At 39.7% G+C, this 24063-nt stretch overlaps 2 protein-coding genes and 1 long non-coding RNA gene across 3 annotated transcripts in view; all 3 read right to left on the bottom strand.

Moving 5' to 3' along the window:
* LOC116731638 (zinc finger protein OZF-like) overlaps positions 1–23189 on the bottom strand; it is a 46528-nt gene extending 23339 nt beyond the window's left edge. Inside the window, exons 1-3 of the mRNA XM_032581453.1 lie at positions 23147–23189; positions 22605–23069; positions 1200–1499 (exon numbers count right to left, since the gene is read on the bottom strand). Coding sequence (XP_032437344.1) covers positions 1200–1499; positions 22605–23069; positions 23147–23189 — 808 coding nt within the window. The remainder of the gene's footprint in view (positions 1–1199; positions 1500–22604; positions 23070–23146) is intronic.
* On the bottom strand, positions 1792–5856 carry LOC116731013 (uncharacterized). Its single transcript, XR_004341467.1, has 3 exons — positions 5633–5856; positions 2233–2375; positions 1792–2016 (listed from the first exon to the last, which is right to left on the bottom strand). It is a non-coding gene; the product is annotated as an uncharacterized LOC116731013 (long non-coding RNA).
* On the bottom strand, positions 15153–20854 carry LOC116730910 (gastrula zinc finger protein XlCGF57.1-like; the record flags this gene model as incomplete). Its single annotated transcript, XM_032580476.1, has 2 exons — positions 20617–20854; positions 15153–16651 (listed from the first exon to the last, which is right to left on the bottom strand). A coding segment is annotated over exon 2 (1260 nt), but the record flags the coding sequence as incomplete, so codon positions are not given.
* Positions 23190–24063: the final 874 nt, after the last annotated feature.

Here is a 24063-nt window from a genome sequence, read left to right as displayed (position 1 = left end):
CATCAGTACTGGCACTCCTCAGGGCTGTGTGCTGAGCCCTCTGCTCTTCATGTTGTACACACACAACATACAGTTTGACATAAACAGTATGTTAATACAATAACATACAGTTTATCATTATTGTTTTTTGATACAGAATATGCAAAAAACCCCCAAAATAAACAAAGCATCTCCACAGGAAAATGTGTCATGGTGGCACATCTCCAAATATCCAAATGTGAACATTTAACAAATACAAAAATGTTAAGGTTTATAGACATGAAACTCCTCCAGTCATTTATTCTAGTTTATAACCAGAACAATTCCATAGTGAACCTCAACATAGGACATGTATGGAAAATACTTCTACAGCTTTTCACCTATGTGACGCCTCAAGTGCTGAGTTAAAATAACTTTGTGACAAAAACATTTTCCACAGGTTACACATGAAAACGGCTTTTCACCAGTGTGAATCATCATGTGCTCAGTTACCTCCCGTTTTCGACGAAAACTTTTTCCACAGGTTACACATGAAAACGGCTTTTCACCAGTGTGAATCATCATGTGCCGAGTTAACTCCGATTTTCGACTAAAACTTTTTCCACAGTTCACACATGAAAACGGCTTTTCACCAGTGTGAATCATCATGTGCTGAGTTAACGCCTGTTTTTGTCTAAAACTTTTTCCACAGTTCACACATGAAAATGGCATTTCACCAGTGTGAATCATCATGTGCCGAGTTAACTCCGATTTTCGACTAAAACTTTTTCCACAGTTCACACATGAAAACGGCTTTTCACCAGTGTGAATCATCATGTGCTCAGTTAACGCCTGTTTTTGTCTGAAACCTTTTCCACAGTTCACACATGAAAATGGCATTTCACCAGTGTGAATCATCATGTGCTCAGTTAAATGCTGTTTTCGACGAAAACTTTTTCCACAGTTCACACATGAAAATGGCTTTTCACCAGTGTGAATCATCATGTGCCGAGTTAACTCCTGTTTTCCACTAAAACGTTTTCCACAGTTCACACATGAAAACGGCTTTTCACCAGTGTGAATCATCATGTGCTGAGTTAAAGTCTGTTTTCGACTAAAACTTTTTCCACAGTTCACACATGAAAATGGCTTTTCACCAGTGTGAATCATCATGTGCTGAGTTAAATCCTGTTTTAGAGTAAACCTTTTTCCACAGTTCACACATGAAAACGGCTTTTCACCAGTGTGAATCATCATGTGCCGAGTTAACTCCCGTTTTCGACTAAAACTTTTTCCACAGTTCACACATGAAAATGGCTTTTCACCTGTATGACTCCTCATGTGGTCAATTAAACTATGTTTTTGACAAAAACCCTTTCCACAGGTCCCACATGAAAACGGCTTTTCACCTGTGTGACTCCTCATGTGCTGGGTTAAACTATGTTTTTGACAAAAACACTTCCCACAGGTCGCACAAGAAAATGGCTTTTCACCGGTGTGAGTCCTCAGATGCTGAGTTAAATCCTGTTTTTGACAAAAACCTTTTCCACAGTTCACACATGAAAATGGCTTTTCACCGGTGTGAATCCTTATGTGCTTAGTTAAATCTTGTTTTTGATAAAAACCTTTACCACAGGTTACACATGAAAATGGCTTTTCACCGGTGTGAATCCTTATGTGCTTAGTTAAATTCTGTTTATGACTAAAACTTTTTCCACAGTTCACACATGAAAACGGCTTTATACCCGTATGAGTTCTCATATGAGGCTCAAAAGCAGATTTGAAAAAGAAACGTTTTTCACAGATGACACATGAGAAAGGTTTTCTTCTTTCCTGATTTTGGTTCTTGGCTTCAGCTGCTTCCTGGAAGATGTCTTGTTTCTTGTTTGGTTCTGATTCAATGTGGTTTGTTTGCTCATCAACAGGAACCACCATGCAGGTATCAGTCTCTTGTTTTAGCTCAAGCTGCTGACTGTAGTAACCTTCTTTCTCATCCACTTTTTTTTGCTGATGTTCTAGTACCTCCTGCTCTTCTTTTATCTGCTGATGTTCTAGAACCTCATGCTCTTCTTTTATCTGCTGATGTTCTAGAACCTCCTGCTCTTCTTTTATCTGCTGATGTTCCAGAACCTCATGCTCTTCTTTTATCTGCTGATGTTCCAGAACCTCCTGCTCTTCTTTTATCTGCTGATGTTCCAGAACCTCCTGCTCTTCTTTTATCTGCTGATGTTCTAGAACTTCCTGCTCTTCTTTTATCTGCTGATGTTCCAGAACCTCATGCTCTTCTTTAATCTGCAGATTTTCAGGCCATTCCTGATCTTGTTTCACCTGCAGAGGTTCTAACTCGTCCTTGTCCACAGTGAAGCTCCTTTCCTGGTTACATATCTGCTCCTCAGAAACGTTATGTTGCAGGCAATCTGGGCAAGAAAACACAGAAAAACAAAGAATGGTTTACTTTATTAAAGTAAATGAGAAAGGAATTTCATGTAGTAGTGAAATCACCAGATAAACTATTGTTCCCCAATTGCACTATTCTGACTGATTGCTGATTACAGATTTTAAAAAGTCTGACCTGCCGATTCCTATTTTGACTGATACATTTTTTATTTGAAATGTTGCTAAATACGGCAAGAAAGTCACTCAATTGGCAACAGTGAGGGGACTATTAACTGCAAATGTGCAGATATGACCTGTGAGCCACTACATTTTTTTATTTGTTATGAAATTATGTATTGTAGGCATTATTGTTATTATTTAAGAGAACATTTTATTATTGTAAAGTTTTTCTCAAGTTATTATTATATTTTACAACTACTATTATTACTATCACTATTTCATGCTGCCTATTTCACTAGTCGTGCACTGCATTGTGTCTACCCTGGCTTGAGAAGTATTCATACCCCTTGAACTTTTCCATATTTTGTCGCATTCTGACCACACACATAAATATATTTCTCTGGAAATGTATGTTTAAGACCAACATAAAAGTAAGGTAAGGTCATTTTATTTATATAGCACATTTTCAGCAACAAGGCATTTCAATGTGCTTTGCATGAATTAGAGGAAATACAGACAAAACAACAACAAAAGCAAAAGAAAAACAAAAATACTCTGGAATTTATAAACTAATATAAGTTTCTCTGGATCTCTTGATAGTTCTAACTAAATGGTTTGATTCCTGTTCTGGGTTGAGTGAAGAATAAAACAAAATGTTCCTCTGGTGGGTTGCTGGATAATAAGAATAAGTGCTCTAGAATTTATAAACTAATAGGAGTTTCTCTGGCTCTCTGGTTTGTTCTAACTAACAAGAATAAGAGTAAGTAGGACGAAATGACAACATTTGGAAGTATCTGGCACATATAGCAAGATAAGGCATAAACATGGAGCGAATGAAAGGCAGTGACAATCAAGAAGTGTGTTTATATGTTGACTTGGAGTGTGAATGCAATTAGTCTGTGAACCCTGTACAGCCAGTTCTCCCAGGCAAACGTCTCTGATATGATGGTGTTATCTAAGAGCAAGTCCTTGGAAGTGCTCTGCTCAACAGTCGCACGGATGTCGTCAGGAAAGGAGCAAGGTGGGAAGGAGCATATGGCAAAGATGGGTAGGGAGGGCTCAAAGAAAAAAAAGTGTAAGGTTTCACTGAGAACCAGAGTGCTTGTTTACAACTGTAAAGTAACACTGACCTTGTGAACTTTCACTGAGACATTCTAACGCAAGGGCATCAAACTCATTTCATTTTGGGCCATATTAAAAATCTGAATGTGGGACGTACTGTGGTGGTACACGGCGGTAGCAAGCCCCACATTTGGAGGCCTTAGTTGATCAAATTTTCTCCAAGAGAAAACTGGGCGCAGGAGACACTCTGTTGTTTTATAACAGCTTGATATAGAGGATGCTCATGGTTGTCCATAATGTTCTTTATGTGATGAAGAATTCTTTGCACTGTAATTTTCAGAGGGTCCAGAGTATCTGGCTTGTTAGCCAATTTCGATCAATGGAAGAGATGGTCTGAACATCCTCCTTCTATTCCCTCAGTTTTGGTCCTTTATCTGGCTCTCTGTCTCCCTCTGGACACAACCAGAGGGATACACCCTGGATTTATTCATGATAACAGGATTTCTGCTGTTTGGAGCTTGCAAATAACTGGCTTATCCACAAATTTATGACGGACTTGACCAAACTAGTGAACACTCAGACTATTGGTGTGGACAGACGCAAGTTGGATGTGAGTCTTGCTGAGACTCGCAGCCCAGCTGAGGACTTAAACTCCCTAAAGGAATGGAATCGATCTTGAAGACGTTGCCTGACCTAAGACATTCTATATCTGAATGGGCTTTTCCCGTGTTGCCTTGGAAGGGCTGCATATTTCCAATCTCCTTGAAGATATGTAAACATAAAGCTGCTTCCCACCTCACCCCCTCCTGTTATCCATGCAGCTGTGGAGCTGAGCGCTCCCAAGGACATTCTTTGATAACATCTGATCTGACTTCTGCCGGGAGGCTGAGCAACGTAGTTTCATGGCCCTGTGATGTCACCGCCTTCACTCATGTCTTTGTTTTGTCCTTTGTTTTGTCTGAATGTTGCCATGTGCCCTAATGTGTCCTTCTCTCTTTTTATGTTATTTTGTCAGAAACTGTGGAGTACTCACTTTTAACCCAGAAGAGGAATTTGAACAAACTTGGAATCCAGAAAAACTACCTTAGCAACTACTTTTTAGAGTCCTATTCTTGCAAACCAGAAAATTAATTAGACCAGCGCATACTTACTTACTTATACTAATCTGCCAACCCTTAACAGGAGTATCTGGCTTATTTACTTTGGATCAACATTTTTAGGTTTTTCTTCATTTGCTCTTTCTTTTGGTTTGTAATTTTGTTTGTAATTCCTTTTAAATTCCTGTAAAGCACTTTGTATTGCCTTTTTGCTTAAAATGTGGCTAATTGCTGAAAATGAGTGAGGAGAAGAACACAGGGGAACAGGAAATACTGAAGAATAACTTGAAGAGTAATAACTAAGAAATAAACACAACTGGAAACACTAGTTGTGGACTGTCACAAGGAAAACAAGAACGAGAGATCCAGCCACAATAAGTAACATAAAATAATGAAACTAGAATAACCATTAAGGGCTAAACTACAGTGAACTAGGACATAATTGTTAAACAGAAAAAACACAAAATGAAACAAAATTCTAACAGAGGGTCCATTTTATGTAAGTATAGAGACTGGTACAGGACCAGCATGCACTGGGTTTTCACCAGAGAAGGGGAGGAAACTATGAAAAATTTGATCTTTATTATTTGCTAACGGAAAAAACAACATTAAAACAATCTTCATGGTTTTTTGCACATTAAACTTCTTTTTCCTACGTACGAAGCATCACCTCAATGCAGCAGTGGTTTGTTGATTGGGCTTTTCTAACATATTTGCTTTGACAAACAGTCGCTACTACAATTTATTTATTACAAATTAAAGGAGGAAAGCCATAAAAAAATGTGATTTTTTCTCTCTAAATCAATAAGCCATTCTCACAGCGTAGTTGTGATGTTTGCGTTCATTTATCTGATATCAAAACATTCATACAGGAGGGGAACAGTTGCTAAAATTATCCTCATACACAAAGCTTCATACATTTAGACATTAACCTGCATCCAAACGCTGCTGGTTCCTACCTATTCGGTGTAAGATTATCTGGGGCCTCCGGGAGAAATCCAGCAGTCTGCGATGATCATCCATCTCTTCCTCGGATTTGACGATGATTTCTTAAAAGTCTGTCGATGTTTCTTCAGCAGGATTAACTGATCATTGAGAAACTCGTTTAGACAAAACTCTCAACAGCTCAACAACTTCTTATTTGCGCCATCTTGTTGTTCTTCCTCCTATTCTTCTTCTTTGGGATTTTATGACTGTCGGCATTCACATTGTTGCATTACCGCCCCCTTCTGGATAATAGGAGCGGGTGACGTGTCTTGGCCAAGGACCATCTACTGGGATGAAACATAAGGCGGTAAACATGCTAAAGAAAAACTCACAACTTTTAAATGAAACATTACATTTAATTAGTTTCTAAGACATTAGTATAACTTAGATCTATCTAAATACACATAAACCATTTCAATGTAAAAAGACAGTAAAATGTAAGAGAAAACAGCTCAGCAGGAAAGACCAAAATATTATTACAATTAAGTTGAGAGAAACGGCAAATTATTGTGGTTAAGGTGTCGACGCCTCAAGGCTGCAGGTGTTCCATCTGTGACCTATTTGTCAGAAACTGCCTGAACTTCTTGTCTTTTTCTATTCTTGTATGTTCAAGGAACTCAGCCATAGGCTGTGTGGTCAACTCTGTATAAGAGGAAGCCCTGAGCGACAGAGAACTCAGAGACTCCTTTGACACTCGTGTGTGTTCACTCTTGACGCTCACTGTGTGTTAATGGGATTTTCTCCAATTGCAATTGCTGTAATAAACTTGTACTTTTGCTCTGATGTCTGCCTCCTAGATTGATGTTGCTTTAACAACCCCTTGAACTTTTCCATATTTTGTCACATAATAAATGCATACGTAAATATATTACATTGGAATTTTATGTGAATAACCAACATAAAGTGGGATACAATTGTGAAGTAATACTGATCATGTGAACTTTGACTGGGCCATTCTAACACATGAATATGTTTTGTTTTAAACCATCGCATTGTAGCCCTGACTTCATGTTTAGGGTGGTTGTCGAGCTGGAAGGTGAACCTCCGCTCTGCTGTATTTTTTCCGTTTTCAAATGTCACTCTCTGTAGTTATAAAGAGGGAAAAGACATGAAGAAAAAAAAGCACAACGGAGGTCAGTGGCTCCCAGGCGCGTGCAGAGGGGGGGCTTTGGGGGCCTTGAGTCCCTGCCCCTTTTATCCTTGATGCCCGTAGTGCCCTTTTTGAGTTTTTTTTTATTATTATTATTCTTTAATCTGTATGTCAGAAGGCCTGTTTGCGCCCCTCAGCAATAATATTTAGCTAAGTATAATAATTTAGTAAAAATAAACTAGTCTGGCTGCCCTCAGTCTAATAATGACTCTCAGAGACTCCATGTTGTTCAGACTCCGGGTCCATGGTGAGGAGGAGGCAGATCTGTGTCCTCTAACTATCAAATTATGGGCAAGAATATTTTTTCATACACTGGTTTGTGAATAAAAACTAGGTCTGATGTTGACGTTAGAAAAACTGTTTCTATTTATATTTTTATAATCGTCCTTGTAATAGCGGGACAAAACCCGCCTCGCCCCTAAACTCAGAAATGCTGCAGAGAAACGTCTGACTTTAACTTCATCATTCTGCTCAAGGCCCGGTTCGCTACAGGCAGCTTGAGTCGGTCCACCGATAGATAGAAAGAATGTCTGTCTTTATATCAGACATCCTGGTATAACACATGGTACTGACTGTCACCGCGAGTCACGACGCAGCTCACAGCCCTGGTACCACCTGGTACCACCTGGTACCACCTGGTACCACCCGCTGACTGTTCGCTCTGCTTCTCCTTAACGTTTCTACTAGGTGGGTTAAAGCTGCTGCTGACGGGATCTGGGCTGGAGGTTCGCGGCTGTAAATAGAACTTATTGCAGAACCTCAAGTGTTAAAGGAAGATTCGGCCCATTTAGAGTTCATAAAATAAACATCAGAGAAAATATTGTAGCAATAATTAGAACCGCAGCAAAAAGCCAAACATGCCACAATGAAATGAATCAAAATGTCTCCAAAGCATCAGGTGACTGACATGGGAGCCACCGGCGGGATTCCAGGTAGATTCAAGAGATGCGCATCGCAGCAGCTGTTCCTCCAGGGCCGGCCCAAGGTAATATGGGGCCTTAGACAGAACCCTCCTCCCCCTGGAACCCGTCCTACTAAGAGCCTCAGCATCACTAACATGTTTAAATATACAGTACGGACCAAAAGTTTGGACACCACTGTGTGTCCAAACTTTTGATCTGTACTCAAAACAGACGAAAAGTTTGGACACACTTTCTCATAGAATTCAATGAGAAGGTGTGTCCAAACGTTTGGTCTGTACTGTAGATAAGGTGAATCTGTGAGAGGGAGACCAGGTTTATTGGCAGAGTTTAAAATCAATCACTGATTATTGGTTATTTGCTGTGATGTATTTGTGAACAAACCCAATTCAAACACAAAGATTACACCATATTGTAGCCATGGTAACACAACAATCAAACTATCAAGATGATTCTTTAAACTTTTAAAAAGTAAATTTCCTAACTAAATCCTAAATGTACTATTTATTTTTCTCAGCTGAAAGCTTTAAATAAAATATAATAACATTGTCATTCTTTATAAATGATGCTACAGGTTTAGATCTGTGGTCTGTGTTACAATTGAACCATTTCTAGGGACCCCTGAGTGTCTGGAGGCCCCTGAGTGTCTGGAGGCCCCTGAATGTCTGGGGGCCCCTGAGTGTCTGGAGGCCCCTGAATTTCTGGAGGCCCCTGAGTGTCTGGAGGCCCCTGAGTGTCTGGAGGCCCCTGAATGTCTGGAGGCCCCTGAGTGTCTGGAGGACCCTGAATTTCTGGAGGCCCCTGAGTGTCTGGAGGACCCTAAATGTCTGGAGGCCCCTGAATCAGTGTTGTATAAAGTACTGAAATCTCAGAGTCAAGTAAAAGTATAAGTACCTCTCCAAAATATGACTTTGGTAAAAGTCCAAGTCACTGACTGAAATGTTACTTGAGTTAAAGTCTTAAAGTATCTGAAACTTCTTGTACTTAAGTATGGAAATTACTGTAAAAATGGATGTACTCAAGTAATGTAATGAAAAGTACAAGTAAAAAGTAAAACAAGGCAAATGCAGTTTGAATGACATTTTTTATATTTTGGTAAACTTGTCAAATACACTTAAAATAATGTACCCAACCAAGTGCAGGCAAAATTAAACCTGCTAATAGATATACCTGCAGGCATCATTTAGTTAAGAAAATTAGGTGCTTTACCTAAAGCACAAGGTTAACTTAACCTGCTTTACAACTGAATCAGCTTCTTAGTAAACCCTCCAGGACAGAAAATACAAAGTTTTTGTAAGCCTTAAGTTTTCCCTTCAAGTAAGGTCAGTGCTGAAAATGAGAAAAATAAATAGTACAGAAAATGCGGCCAACATGAAGAAAAAGAGCTGTTACGATTACTCTACTTCACAAATCAGTGAACCAGTCAATCCTACAGTCAGTAGGTGGTGCACACAACTGGTCATTATGCAAAAGAAAAAAAGAATTGGGAGGGAAATGCAGCTTATTGGCATCTGTAAACCTGGTTTTGAACTTGCATGCCTTTCCTATATTCGTTAAATTTAGTCTAAATTGCTATCGCTATGGCTTCTGTCCCCCCTTGAACAGAGGAGTCTAGGTAGCCTGCTACAGTCAACATTAGGCATCAGCTAAATACACCATGTGTGGAACTGAAACAATGCCAAACAAAGTTCATTTATGGTCAAGATTTCACAATACAGTAGTGCCTAGTGACCAAGCTATAGTTACTGAAACAGGAGGATTATAACCATTTCATAAGACGTTACCTCAATGGTAGGGTGACCAGACGTCCTCTTTTTCCCGGACATGTCCTACTTTTCAGACCTAAAAATCGTCCGGGATTTTGGTCAACTGCCTCAAAACACATTACATAGCTTACAGTGCATTGTGATTACATTGCCACTCCGTTCCACTACTCCATTCCAGGTTTCTTTATATGGCAAATTAATCACGCCCTTCTCCCCAAATCCAATCACGTTGCATTATGTGTGTGAGTGTGTGTAGGAAAAGTAAAGATACCCCCCCCCCCCCCCCCCCCCCCCTCTCATCAAAGCCTAAATTGAGGTATTCAGCTGGATAATGTTCAGGTTGGCACCTTAACACTTGCTTGTCAACCTCTCTGGATGTCCACTCAAGGCATCACAATACCAAATTATTATTTTCTTTGCAGTTGTGAAACGTTTAAAACTTCCCATATTATTTCATTCCTCATAAATCATTTGCTTACTTAAACAAGCCACTCTAAAGAGAAACCTGTTATCTGAATTTAGAAAACTAAAACTACATCAAAATCTTGCCTTATGCGATGATCATGACTTCTCTACTGTCAGACAGACCACAAAACAATCCTCACTCCCTCCTTGCATGAACTTCCTCTCACCTACTTTTCTTTCCAGCTTTTAGATAATTCATTATTTTTCATTTTGTTTACTAAATCATTTATTTATTTATCTATACTCTATATCTTCAAAATCTTCTTTTTATTTTCTTTCTGTATTTGGTTGCTTAAGAGGAAAGGAGATCGGGCTTTTTCTGTTGTTGCTCCTCTTCTATGGAACAATCTACTTTTCCAAATTAGATCTGCCCACAGCCCGGATCATTTTAAATCGCTTCTTAAAACTCATTTTTATTCCTTGGCATTTAATTGAACTAGTGTTTTGATACTCTGTTTTTATTCATTGGTGTTATTGTCATTCTTGTGCAGCACTTTGGTGCAGTTTTATGCCTGTTTTTAAAGTGCTATATAAATAAATTTGACATTGCTTTTTTCTTATAACTCCTACCTGAGCTCCTCCCTGCTCTGCTGCCTGATCTGCTTCACTCTTCTTGCTCTCCTGTTTTATCCTAACGTTTCTGATTGCCTTCTTCTCTCTTTTTAGCTCCTCCATCCACTTTTCTAACTCGCCCATTCCTTCACTACTCATATTTTTTTGATTTGATTTTTGTTTTCTGTCGTACTTCATCCTATAACTCAGTCAGTTTTTTTGAGTGTTTAATTGGCCCTGAAAGTTATATTTTTCTATCAATTTATTTAAATTCTTTACTGAGTTAGGGTTTTGTCTTTCCATAAACTTCCAGTCCTTACACTGGAGTTTATCTTTCGGTGTTAATTGTTATTCCCTTTTCCCATTTTGAGCAATTTAGTCAATTTCGTTCCAGTCTTAAAAACACATAGGGTGGACTCTAAAAGACTGGATAAATTCTTAGCAGGACGGTGATCAATCCCCTGTTGTGGTAATTCCCTCTTCAACCTTTTCAGGTGGGAAATTCTTGCCTACATGCATCCACCAGAGGTTCACCGTTTGCACTCCTGCCGTTTGGTATGAGGACAAATACCTAGTGGTATTTAAATTCCTCCAAGTACTCTCACACTCACACACACACGTGGTATGACGGGTTTTTCAGTTTACGCGGACTCCGCCGTCCTTCTGTTACGGATTTTTCAGTCCGTCTGTTACCAATGAGTGCCTAGGATTCATGGGGTTTTACACCCCAAAGACCCTCAATCGTTCGCTCACTTTTTAATTTAAACGCTACTCACTTGTCCCCCCTTCACGGACGTCCCGTCAGCAGCTGGTTTCCAGCAGGCGGGTCGGAGACACAGTCCTGGAAAAGATGTGAGACTCCAAGGGGCCTGCCGTGGCCACGGTCTTCTGATGTCCGTCTCTCCCGCTGGAAACCGCAGGCGTATCGGACTCCGGCTTCGAAGGAGCAATTTATCCATCCATCCATCTTCTTCCGCTTATCCAGGGTCAGGTCGCGGGGGTAGCAGCTTCAGAAGGAAGGCCCAGACTTCCCTCTCCCCGGCCACTTCTTCCAGCTCTTCCGGGGGAATCCCGAGGCGTTCCCAGGCCAGCCGAGAGACATAGTCCCTCCAGGGTGTCCTGGGTCTTCTCCGGGGCCTCCTCCCGGTGGGACATGCCCGGAACACCTCACCAGGGAGGCGTCCAGGAGGCATCCTGACCAGATGCCCGAGCCTCAACTGGCTCCTCTGGATGTGAAGGAGCAGCGGCTCTACTCTGAGTCCCTCCCGGATGACTGAGCTTCTCACCCTATCTCTAAGGGAGAGCCCAGCCACCCTACGGAGAAAACCCAATTCTGCCGCTTGTATCCGCGATCTCGTTCTTTCGGTCACGACCCAAAGCTCATGACCATAGATGAGGGTGGGAACGTAGATCGACCGGTAAATCGAGAGCTTTGCTTTTTGGCTCAGCTCTCTCTTCACCACGACGGACCGGTACAGCGCCCGCTTGACTGCAGACGCTGCGCCAATCCGCCTGTCAACCTCCCGCTCCCTTCTTCCCCCATTCGTGAACAAGATCCCGAGATACTTGAACTCCTCCACTTGGGGCAGGACAAACCCCCTGACCCGGAGAAGGCACTCTACCCTTTTCCGGCTCAAAAAAATGGCCTCGGATTTGGAGGCACTGATCCTCATCCCGGCCGCAAACCGCTCCAGCGAGAGCTGCAGATCACGATCTGATGAAGCCAAAAGGACCACATCGTCTGCAAAAAGCAGAGATGAGATCCTAGGGCCACCAAAACGGATCCCCTCAACACCTTGGCTGCGCCTAGAAATTCTGTCCATGAAAGTGATGAACAGAATCGGTGACAAAGGGCAGCCCTGGCGGAGTCCAACTCTCACCGAGAACGAGCCTGACTTACTGCCGGCAATGCGGACCAGACTCTGACACCGGTCATACAGGGACCTGACAGCCCATATCAAAGGGCCCGGTACCCCATACTCCCGGAGAACCCCCCACAGGGCTCCCCGAGGGACACAGTCGAACGCCTTCTCCAAGTCCACAAAACACATGTAGACTGGTTGGGCGAACTCCCATGCACCCTCCAGGACCCTGCCGAGGGTGTAGAGCTGGTCCAGTGTTCCACGACCAGGACGAAAACCACACTGCTCTTCCTGAATCCGAGGTTCGACTGTCCGACGGATAGTTTCCAGCAGGCGGGTCGGAGACACAGTCCTGGAAAGGATCTGTGAGACTCCTAGGAGCCTGCGGTGGTCACGGTCTTCTGATGTCCGTTCCTCCCTCTGGAAGCCGCAGATTTCTGCCTCTGCTCTCAAGCTTCATCTGAGTCTTACCCTGCTTTTGTGGTCATTATTTAATGTTATTTCGAAATTAAAATATCCAGGGTGGCACCCAATACCTCAAAGTCCCTGATTGGTACATTTTGATCTCAGTCCTATAATTCTAGGTCTGAGTTGCTAATATCAAACTATTATATAGAGTTAACCCCTTTGAGCTTTGTGATCTATAAATCAGTCTGCAGCCAGGTTGTTCTAGAGGTTAAATAGATTTTATTAGGGCTTCATTAGTAAAATGGCAGCAAATTAGCTTATTTCATAACTTTATAACCTTTGACCTTCTCTCCTCTGGTCTGTTTAACAGCTACAGTCTCAGATCAGATCAGCCCTCCAGGACTGTCAGCAGCAGAAACAGAAACTTTATACCTGTTGGGGAAAATATAGACTATATTTGCTTTGCATTTCCCCGCATGATGGCAATGATATAGTAGGATCCAATTAGATTCTTGATTAATATGGGTTGTTGCTATGTTGTAGTACAGAGTTTTTGTTCAATGTGCCCCTTTTTTAAATTTGAGCCCCTGCCCCTCCAAAGGTCTCTGCACGGCCCTGCTGGCTCCATTTTCCCTCTACACAAGTATGCTGTTTTCACAATTGTGACGTCTCCGTTCATTTGCTATAAGCAAAATATTTACAGAACAGTTACTAAAACGATGCTCAAACAGAAAGGTGCAGACATTTAGACCTTAACTTGAATCCAAACGCTGGTGGTTCCTACCTATGCGACGTCAAGATTATCTGGGGAGTCTGGGAGAAATCCAGCAGTCTGCATTGATCATCCATCTCATCCTCTGACTTAATGGTGATTTTTTTGAAAGTCTGTGAATGTTTCTTCAGCAGCAGTTAACTGCTTGTAGATAAACTCATTTAACCTGGACTGAAGATATTTCTAGAGAAACTCTGACATTCAAGTCATTGCATTATTGTATGGATAACATGATGTTCACATCTAAAGATTTCTCATACACTTGTCTCTGAAAAACGTAAAATCTTTTCATAGTAATAATAGAAGACAGCTGAAGCAGAAAAGAGAAAAATACAACTAAGACAAAAGACACACCAAATAATAGGAGACAACAATAATCAACCATACTTTATTACATTTTCTATAAAGAAAAAAAGTTTTTTTTTAATTATTATTCATAATGCTTTTACATAGGTAGAAATAGACTGGTTAATATAATTTGAAACAAATAACAGTATCAGTTAAAATCTCATTTTACTTGAAAGTCAAACCTATCAAAGATGTTTTTTTGTTTAAAGATCATTTTGAGAATGCACAACCATTAATGAACATTTACAGCACATTGTATTTTTGATTATAAATGTAATAAAGTAAATAATATCCACCCACCCACTCTTTCTCTGTACAGGGTAGAAGAATACAAATCAATCCCTCAAGTCCAATCATGTGAGAATGTTCTGGAAGGGAGTCCATGTCTGGTCAAACTCAGTTAATGCATGAAATAGTCAGTGGGCCCCCAAGCCTCTTCATCTATCAGCATCAGTACTGGCACTCCTCAGGGCTGTGTGCTGAGCAAACTGCTCTTCATGTTGTACACACACAACATGCAGTTTGACATAAACAGTATGTTAATACAATAACATACAGTTTATCATTATTGTTTTTTGATACAGAATATGCAAAAAAAACCCAAAATAAACAAAGCATCTCCACAGGAAAATCTGTCATGGTGGCACATCTCCAAGTATCCAAATGTGAACATTTAACAAATACAAAACTTTTAAGGTTTATAGACATGAAACTCCTCCAGTCATTTATTCTAGTTTATAACCAGAACAATTCCATAGTGAACCTCAACATAGGACATGTATGGAAAATACTTCTACAGCTTTTCACCTATGTGACGCCTCAAGTGCTGAGTTAAATTAACTTTGGAACGAAAACTTTTTCCACAGTTCACACATGAAAACGGCTTTTCACCAGTGTGAATCATCATGTGCCGAGTTAACTCCCGTTGTCGACTAAAACGTTTTCCACAGTTCACACATGAAAACGGCTTTTCACCAGTGTGAATCATCATGTGCTGAGTTAAAGTCTGTTTTTGTCTAAAACTTTTTCCACAGTTCACACATGAAAATGGCTTTTCACCAGTGTGAATCATCATGTGCTTAGTTAAATCCTGTTTTAGAGGAAAACTTTTTCCACAGTTAACACATGAAAACGGCTTTTCACCTGTGTGAATCATCATGTGCCGAGTTAAATGCGGTTTTTGACGAAAACTTTTTCCACAGTTCACACATGAAAATGGCTTTTCACCAGTGTGAATCATCATGTGCTTAGTTAAATCCTGTTTTAGAGGAAAACTTTTTCCACAGTTAACACATGAAAACGGCTTTTCACCTGTGTGAATCATCATGTGCTCAGTTAAATGCAGTTTTCGACGAAAACTTTTTCCACAGTTCACACATGAAAACGGCTTTTCACCAGTGTGAATCATCATGTGCCGAGTTAAATTCGGTGTTTGACGAAAACTTTTTCCACAGTTCACACATGAAAACGGCTTTTCACCAGTGTGAATCATCATGTGCTCAGTTACCTCCCGTTTTTGACAAAAACTTTTTCCACAGTTCACACATGAAAACGGCTTTTCACCAGTGTGAATCATCATGTGCTGAGTTAAATGCGGTTTTCGACGAAAACTTTTTCCACAGTTCACACATGAAAACGGCTTTTCACCAGTGTGAATCATCATGTGCTCAGTTACCTCCCGTTTTTGACCAAAACTTTTTCCACAGTTCACACATGAAAACGGCTTTTCACCAGTGTGAATCATCATGTGCTGAGTTACCTCCCGTTTTCGACTAAAATATTTTCCACAGTTCACACATGAAAATGGCTTTTCACCAGTGTGAATCATCATGTGCTGAGTTAACTCCCGTTTTCGACGAAAACTTTTTCCACAGTTCACACATGAAAACGGCTTTTCACCAGTGTGAATCATCATGTGCTGAGTTAACGCATGTTTTTGTCTAAAACTTTTTCCACAGTTCACACATGAAAATGGCATTTCACCAGTGTGAATCATCATGTGCCGAGTTAACTCCGATTTTTGACTAAAACTTTTTCCACAGTTCACACATGAAAACGGCTTTTCAACAGTGTGAATCATCATGTGCTGAGTTAACGCCTGTTTTTGTCTAAAACTTTTTCCACAGTTCACACATGAAAATGGCTTTTCACCAGTGTGAATCATCATGTGCCGAGTTAACTCCGATTTTCGACTAAAACTTTTTCCACAGTTCACACATGAAAACGGCTTTTCACCAGTGTGAATCATCATGTGCTGAGTTAAATGCGGTTTTCGACGAAAACTTTTTCCACAGTTCACACATGAAAATGGCTTTTCACCAGAGTGAGTTCTCATGTGAGGCTCAAAAGCAGATTTGAAAGTGAAACGTTTTTTACATATGGCACATGAGAAAGGCTTTCTTCTTTCCTGATTTTGGTCCTCAGAATCAGCAGCTTCCTGGAAGATGTCTTGTTTCTTGTTTGCTTCTGATTCAGTGTGGTATGTTGTCTCGGAAATAGGAACCACCATGCTGGTATCTGTCTCTCGTTTTAGCTCAAGCTGCTTATCACCCTGACTGTTGTAATCTTCTTTCTCATCCACTTTTATCTGCTGATGCTCTAGAACCTCCTACTCTTCTTTTATCTGCAGATTTTCAGGCCATTCCTGTTCTTGTTTCACCTGCAGAGGTTCTAACTCGTCCTTGTCCAGAGTGAAGCTCCGCTCCTGGTTACATATCTGCTCCTCAGAAACGTTATGTTGCAGGCAATCTGGGCAAGAAAACACAGAAAAACAAAGAATGGTTTACTTCATTAAAGTAAATGAGAAAGGAACTTCATTTAGTAGTGAAATCACCAGATAAACTATTGTTCCCCGATTGCACTATTCTGACTGATTGCTGATTACAGATTTTAAAAAGTCTGACCTGCCGATTCCTATTTTGACCGATACATTTTTTATTTGAAATGTTGCTAAATACGGCAAGAAAGTCACTCAATTGGCAACAGTGAGGGGACTATTAACTGCAAATGTGCAGATATGACCTGTGAGCCACTACATTTTTTTATTTGTTATGAAATTATGTATTGTAGGCATTATTGTTATTATTTAAGAGAACATTTTATTATTGTAAAGTTTTTTTCAAGTTATTATTATATTTTACAACTACTATTATTACTATCACTATTTCATGCTGACTATTTCACTAGTCGTGCACTGCATTGTGTCTACCCTGGCTTGAGAAGTATTCATACCCCTTGAACTTTTCCATATTTTGTCGCATTCTGACCACATACATAAATATATTTCTCTGGAAATTTATGTTTAAGATCAACATAAAAGTAAGGTAAGGTCATTTTATTTATATAGCACATTTTCAGCAACAAGGTATTTCAATGTGCTTTGCATGAATTAGAGGAAATACAGACAAAACAACAACAACAAAAGCAAAAGAAAAACAAAAATACTCTGGAATTTATAAACTTATAGACGTTTCTCTGGATCTCTTGATAGTTCTAACTAAATGGTTTGATTCCTGTTCTGGGTTGAGTGAATAATAAAACAAAATGTTCCTCTGGTGGGTTGCTGGATAATAAGAATAAGTGCTCTAGAATTTATAAACTAATAGGAGTTTCTCTGGCTCTCTGGTTTGTTCTAACTAACAAGAATAAGAGTAAGTAGGACGAAATGACAACATTGGGAAGGATCTGGCACATATAGCAAGATAAGGCTTAAACATGGAGCGAATGAAAGACAGTGACAATCAAGAAGTGTGTTTATATGTTGATTTGGAGTGTGAATGCAATTAGTCTGTGAACCCTGTACAGCCAGCTCTCCCAGGCAAACGTCTCTGATATGATGGTGTTATCTGGGAGTAGTGATGGACTCTGACCTGAACCTCCAGAGCCACATAAAGACAGTTACAAAGTCGGCCTTCTATCACCTGAAGAACATTTCCAGGATTAAAGGACTAATGTCTCAGCAAAATCTAGAGAAACTCATCCATGCATTCATCTTCAGTCGTATTGATTATTGCGACAGCGTCTTCACAGGTCTGTCCAACAAATCAATCAAACAGCTGCAGTTGATCCAGAATGCTGCTGCTCGCGTTCTCACTAAAACCAGGAAGATAGAGCACATAACACCAGTTTTAAAGTCCCTCCACTGGCTCCCTGTAGCTCAAAGAATAGACTTTAAAATACTGTTGTTAGTTTATAAATCACTGAACGGCTTAGCACCACAATACATTAAAGATCTGCTGTTGTTGTATCAACCTTCCAGACGTCTCAGGTCTTCTGGTTCTGGTCTGCTCTGCATCCCCAGAACCAGAACCAAACGAGGAGAAGCAGCTTTCAGCATCTATGCACCACAAATTTGGAACAAACTTCCAGAAAACTGTAAAGCAGCTGAAACACTGACTTCTTTTAAATCTCAACTGAAAACCCACCTGTTTAGAATTGCATTTGAAATGTAATCAATTACAAATTTATTGATGTAACTTGACTTAATGATTGATTCTATATTGCATTGTGATTCTGTGTTTGTAATGATGTAAAGCACTTTGAAATGTCTTGCTGCTGTAATGTGCTATACAAATAAAATTTGATTGATTGATTGATTATCTAAGAGCAAGTCCTTGGAAGTGCTCTGCTCAACAGTCGCACGGATGTCGTCAGGAAAGGAGCAAGGTGGGAAGGAGTATAAAGTGTAAGGCTTCACCGAGAACCAGAGTGCTTGTTTACAACTGTGAAGTAACACTGACCTTGTGAACTTTCACTAAGACATTCTAACGCAAGGGCATCAAACTCATTTCATTTTGGGCCATATTAAAAATCTGAATGTGGGACGTACTGTGGTGGTACAGGGCGGTAGCAAGCCCCACATTTGGAGGCCTTAGTTGATCAAATTTTCTCCAAGAGAAAACTGGGCGCAGGAGACACTCTGTTGTTTTATAACAGCTTGATATAGAGGATACTCATGGTTGTCCATAATGTTCTTTATGTGATGAAGAATTCTTTGCACTGTAATTTTCAGAGGGTCCAGAGTATCTGGCTTGTTAGCCAATTTCGATCAATGGAAGAGATGGTCTGAACATCCTCCTTCTATTCCCTCAGTGTTGGTCCTTTATCTGGCTCTCTGTCTCCCTCTGGACACAACCAGAGGGATACACCCTGGATTTATTCATGATAACAGGATTTCTGCTGTTTGGAGCTTGCAAATAACTGGCTTATCCACAAATTAATGACGGACTTGACCAAACTAGTGAACACTCAGACTATTGGTGTGGACAGACGCAAGTTGGATGTGAGTCTTGCTGAGACTCGCAGCCCAGCTGAGGACTTAAACTCCCTAAAGGAATGGAATCGATCTTGAAGACGTTGCCTGACCTAAGACATTCTATATCTGAATGGGCTTTTCCCGTGTTGCCTTGGAAGGGCTGCATATTTCCAATCTCCTTGAAGATATGTAAACATAAAGCTGCTTCCCACCTCACCCCCTCCTGTTATCCATGCAGCTGTGGAGCTGAGCGCTCCCAAGGACATTCTTAGATAACATCTGATCTGACTTCTGCCGGGAGGCTGAGCAACGTAGTTTCATGGCCCTGTGATGTCACCGCCTTCACTCATGTCTTTGTTTTGTCTGAATGTTGCCATGTGCCCTAATGTGTCCTTCTCTCTTTTTATGTTATTTTGTCAGAAACTGTGGAGTACTCACTTTTAACCCAGAAAAGGAAATTGAACAAACTTGGAATCCAGAAAAACTACCTTTGCAACTACTTTTTAGAGTCCTATTCTTGCAAACCAGAAAATTAATTAGACCAGCGCATACATACTTACTTACTTATACTAATCTGCCAACCCTTAATAGGAGTATCTGGCTTATTTACTTTGGATCAACATTTTTAGGTTTTTCTTCATTTGCTCTTTCTTTTGGTTTGTAATTTTGTTTGTATTTCCTTTTAAATTCCTGTAAAGCACTTTGTATTGCCTTGTTGCTTAAAATGTGGCTAATTGCTGAAAATGAGTGAGGAGAAGAACACAGGGGAACAGGAAATACTGAAGAATAACTTGAAGAGTAATAACTAAGAAATAAACACAACTGGAAACACTAGTTGTGGACTGTCACAAGGAAAACAAGAACGAGAGATCCAACCACAATAAGTAACATTAAATAATGAAACTAGAATAACCAACTAAACTACAGTGAACTAGGACATAATTGTTAAACAGAAAAAACACAAAATGAAACAAAATCCTAACAGAGCGTCCATTTTATGTAAGTATAGAGACTGGTACAAGACCAGCATGCACTGGGTTTTCACCAGAGCAGGAGAGGAAACTATGGAAAATTTGATCTTTATTATTTGCTAACGGAAAAAACAACATTGAAACAATCTTCATGTTTTTTTGGACATTAAACTTCTTTTTCCTACGTACGAAGCATCACCTGAATGCAGCAGTGGTTTGTTGATTGGGCTTTTCTAACATATTTGCTTTGACAAACAGTCGCTACTACAATTTATTTATTACAAATTAAAGGAGGAAAGCCATAAAAAAATGTGATTTTTTCTCTCTAAATCAATAAGCCATTCTCACAGCGTAGTTGTGATGTTTGCGTTCATTTATCTGATATCAAAACATTCATACAGGAGGGGAACAGTTGCTAAAATGATCCTCATACACAAAGCTTCATACATTTAGACCTTAACCTGCATCCAAACGCTGGTGGTTCCTACCTATTCGGTGTAAGATTATCTGGGGCCTCCGGGAGAAATCCAGCAGTCTGCGATGATCATCCATCTCTTCCTCGGATTTGACGATGATTTCTTAAAAGTCTGTCGATGTTTCTTCAGCAGGATTAACTGATCATTGAGAAACTCGTTTAGACAAAACTCTCAACAGCTCAACAACTTCTTATTTGCGCCATCTTGTTGTTCTTCCTCCTATTCTTCTTCTTTGGGATTTTATGACTGTCGGCATTCACATTGTTGCATTACCGCCCCCTTCTGGATAATAGGAGCGGGTGACGTGTCTTGGCCAAGGACCATCTACTGGGATGAAACATAAGGCGGTAAACATGCTAAAGAAAAACTCACAACTTTTAAATGAAACATTACATTTAATTAGTTTCTAAGACGTTAGTATAACTTAGATCTATCTAAATACACATAAACCATTTCAATGTAAAAAGACAGTAAAATTTAAGAGAAAACAGCTCAGCAGGAAAGACCAAAATATTATTACAATTAAGTTGAGAGAATCGGCAAATTATTGTGGTTAAGGTGTCGACGCCTCAAGGCTGCAGGTGTTCCATCTGTGACCTATTTGTCAGAAACTGCCTGAACTTCTTGTCTTTTTCTATTCTTGTATGTTCAAGGAACTCAGCCATAGGCTGTGTGGTCAACTCTGTATAAGAGGTGAGATACCACCTGGTACCACCCGCTGATATCTCAGTATCTCATTATAATGAGATCTCATTATTTTAAAATAATGATAGTAATAATTTTCTCATTATAGTGAGATAGTATCTCATTATAATGAGATAATTTTTTTTTTTTTTTACAGAGTGGCGGAAACGGGCTTCCATATGTAGATAAACTCATTTAACCTGGACTGAAGATATTTCTAGAGAAACTCGGACATTCAACACAACAGACCATGTGCCGTCCTCCTCTTCTTCTCCCTATTTCTCCTCTTCTGTGGAGTTGTATGACTGTCAGCTTTCAAGTCATTGCATTATTGTATGGATTACATGATGATCACATCTAAAGATTTCTCATACACTTGTCTCTGAAAAACATAAAATCTTTTCATAGTAATAATAGAAGACAGCTGAAGCAGAAAAGAGAAAAATACAACTAAGACAAAAGACACACCAAATAATAGGAGACAATAATAATCAACCATACTTTATTACATTTTCTATAAAGTAAAAAAGCTTTTTTTAAATTATTATTCATAATGCTTTTACATAGGAAGAATTAGACTGGTTAATATAATTTGAAACAAATAACAGTATCAGTTAAAATCTCATTTTACTTGAAAGTCAAACCTATCAAAGATGTTTTTTTGTTTAAAGATCATTTTGAGAATGCACAACCATTAATGAACATTTACAACATATTGTATTTTTGATTATAAATGTATTAAAGTAAATAATATCCACCCACCCACTCTTTCTCTGTACAGGGTAGAAGAATACAAATCAATCGCTCAAGTCCAATCTTGTGAGAATGTTCTGGAAGGGAGTCCATGTCCGGTCAAACTCTGTTAATGCATGAAATAGTCAGTGGGCCCCCAAGCCTCTTCATCTATCAGCATCAGTACTGGCACTCCTCAGGGCTGTGTGCTGAGCCCTCTGCTCTTCATGTTGTACACACATAACATGCAGTTTGACATAAACAGTATGTTAATATACTAACATACAGTTTATCATTATTGTTTTTTGATACAGAATATGCAAAAAAAAAAAAAATAGACAAAGCATCTCCACAGGAAAATGTGTCATGGTGGCACATCTCCAAGTATCCAAATGATCACATTTAACAAATACAAAAATTTTAAGGTTTATAGACATGAAACCCCTCCAGTCATTTATTCTAGTTTATAACCAGAACAATTCCATAGTGAACCTCAACATAGGACATGTGTGGAAAATACTTCTACTGCTTTTCAACAGTGTGAATCCTCATGTGCACCGTTAAACTGACCTTGTGACAAAAACTTTTTCCACAGTTCACACATGAAAACGGCTTTTCACCAGTGTGAGTTCTCATGTGAGGCTCAAAAGCAGATTTGAAAGTGAAACGTTTTTTACATATGGCACATGAGAAAGGTTTTCTTCTTTCCTGATTTTGGTCCTCAGAATCAGCAGCTTCCTGGAAGATGTCTTGTTTCTTATTTGGTTCTGATTCAGTGTGGTATGTTGTCTCGGAAATAGGAACCACCATGCAGGTATCTGTCTCTTGTTTTATCTCAAGCTGCTTATGACCCTGACTGTTGTAATCGTCTTTCTCATCCACTTTCATCTGCTGATGCTCTCGAACCTCCTGCTCTTCTTTTATCTGCAGATTTTCAGGCCATTCCTGATCTTGTTTCACCTGCAGAGGTTCTAACTCGTCCTTGTCCAGAGTGAAGCTCCTCTCCTGGTTACATATCTGCTCCTCATAAAAATTATGTTGCAGGCAATCTGGGCAAGAAAACACAGAAAAACAAAGAATGATTTACTAAAGACCAAAATTCAAAGTAGTGCTACAGTCCTCCTACTTCTTGTCCACGGTCGACAGCGCTCAGCTACTCCTGTTAACATTTTTTATCACTTGTCTAAACTGAATTTTGGCTGAACAAACTCTCACAAAAAACATCACCTGGTCACCATGGTTTTTTCGAGGTATTGTTGGTTCCTAAAACTACAACTTAAATCATTGCTTCATGATTTCATTGTCTTTAAGTCAACTTACCACATTTGCTTTGTTTTAATTTACTACTATAATTCAATTAATTTAAAACAGTTTATTATCCCAATAGGGAATTAAATGTTGTAACTCATGTTTTGCTAAAAATGTGTTGTAGATGCTCATGGCTGTTGACAGGGAAGCATGTTGACATGTCAAATTTTTATGTGAATTTTATTTTGTATGCCTGCTATTTTGAACATCATTTTAAAGACGCAGCTCGAACAAAAATGTCTCATAATTTCACTTCAACTTCTGTTGAAGTAATACAGAAGCTATATTACTTCAGCTTCTCCAGCAGCAATCTGTATTACTTCAACTCTATAGAAGCCTCTGACAGAAGACACTCTGTTGTTTTACAACAGCTTGATATAGAGGATGCTCATGGTTGTCCATAATGTTCTTTATGTGATGAAGGATTCTTTGCACTGTAATTTTCAGAGGGTCCTGAGTATCTGGCTTGTTTGCCAATTTCTTGTTCTGTTTTTCTCCTGTCTTTTTCTACGTGTTTGGAGCCGTTCTTTGCACATCCTCCAAATCTACAAATTATGGATCTGGACAACCGGTCTCTCAATACAATTGATCAAATTTTCTCGACGAGAAGACTGGGCACAGAAGAGCCCTCTTGTCCTGCAGGGACACAACCGGCAGGATTCACGCAGGATTTATTCATGACAACAGGATTTCTGCGGTTTGGAGCTTGCAAATAACCGGCTTATCGACAAATTT

This window comes from Xiphophorus hellerii, chromosome 13 (assembly GCF_003331165.1).
Source record: "Xiphophorus hellerii strain 12219 chromosome 13, Xiphophorus_hellerii-4.1, whole genome shotgun sequence".
Taxonomy (NCBI): domain Eukaryota; kingdom Metazoa; phylum Chordata; class Actinopteri; order Cyprinodontiformes; family Poeciliidae; genus Xiphophorus; species Xiphophorus hellerii.
This window is presented reverse-complemented; position numbering and strand designations above follow the sequence as displayed.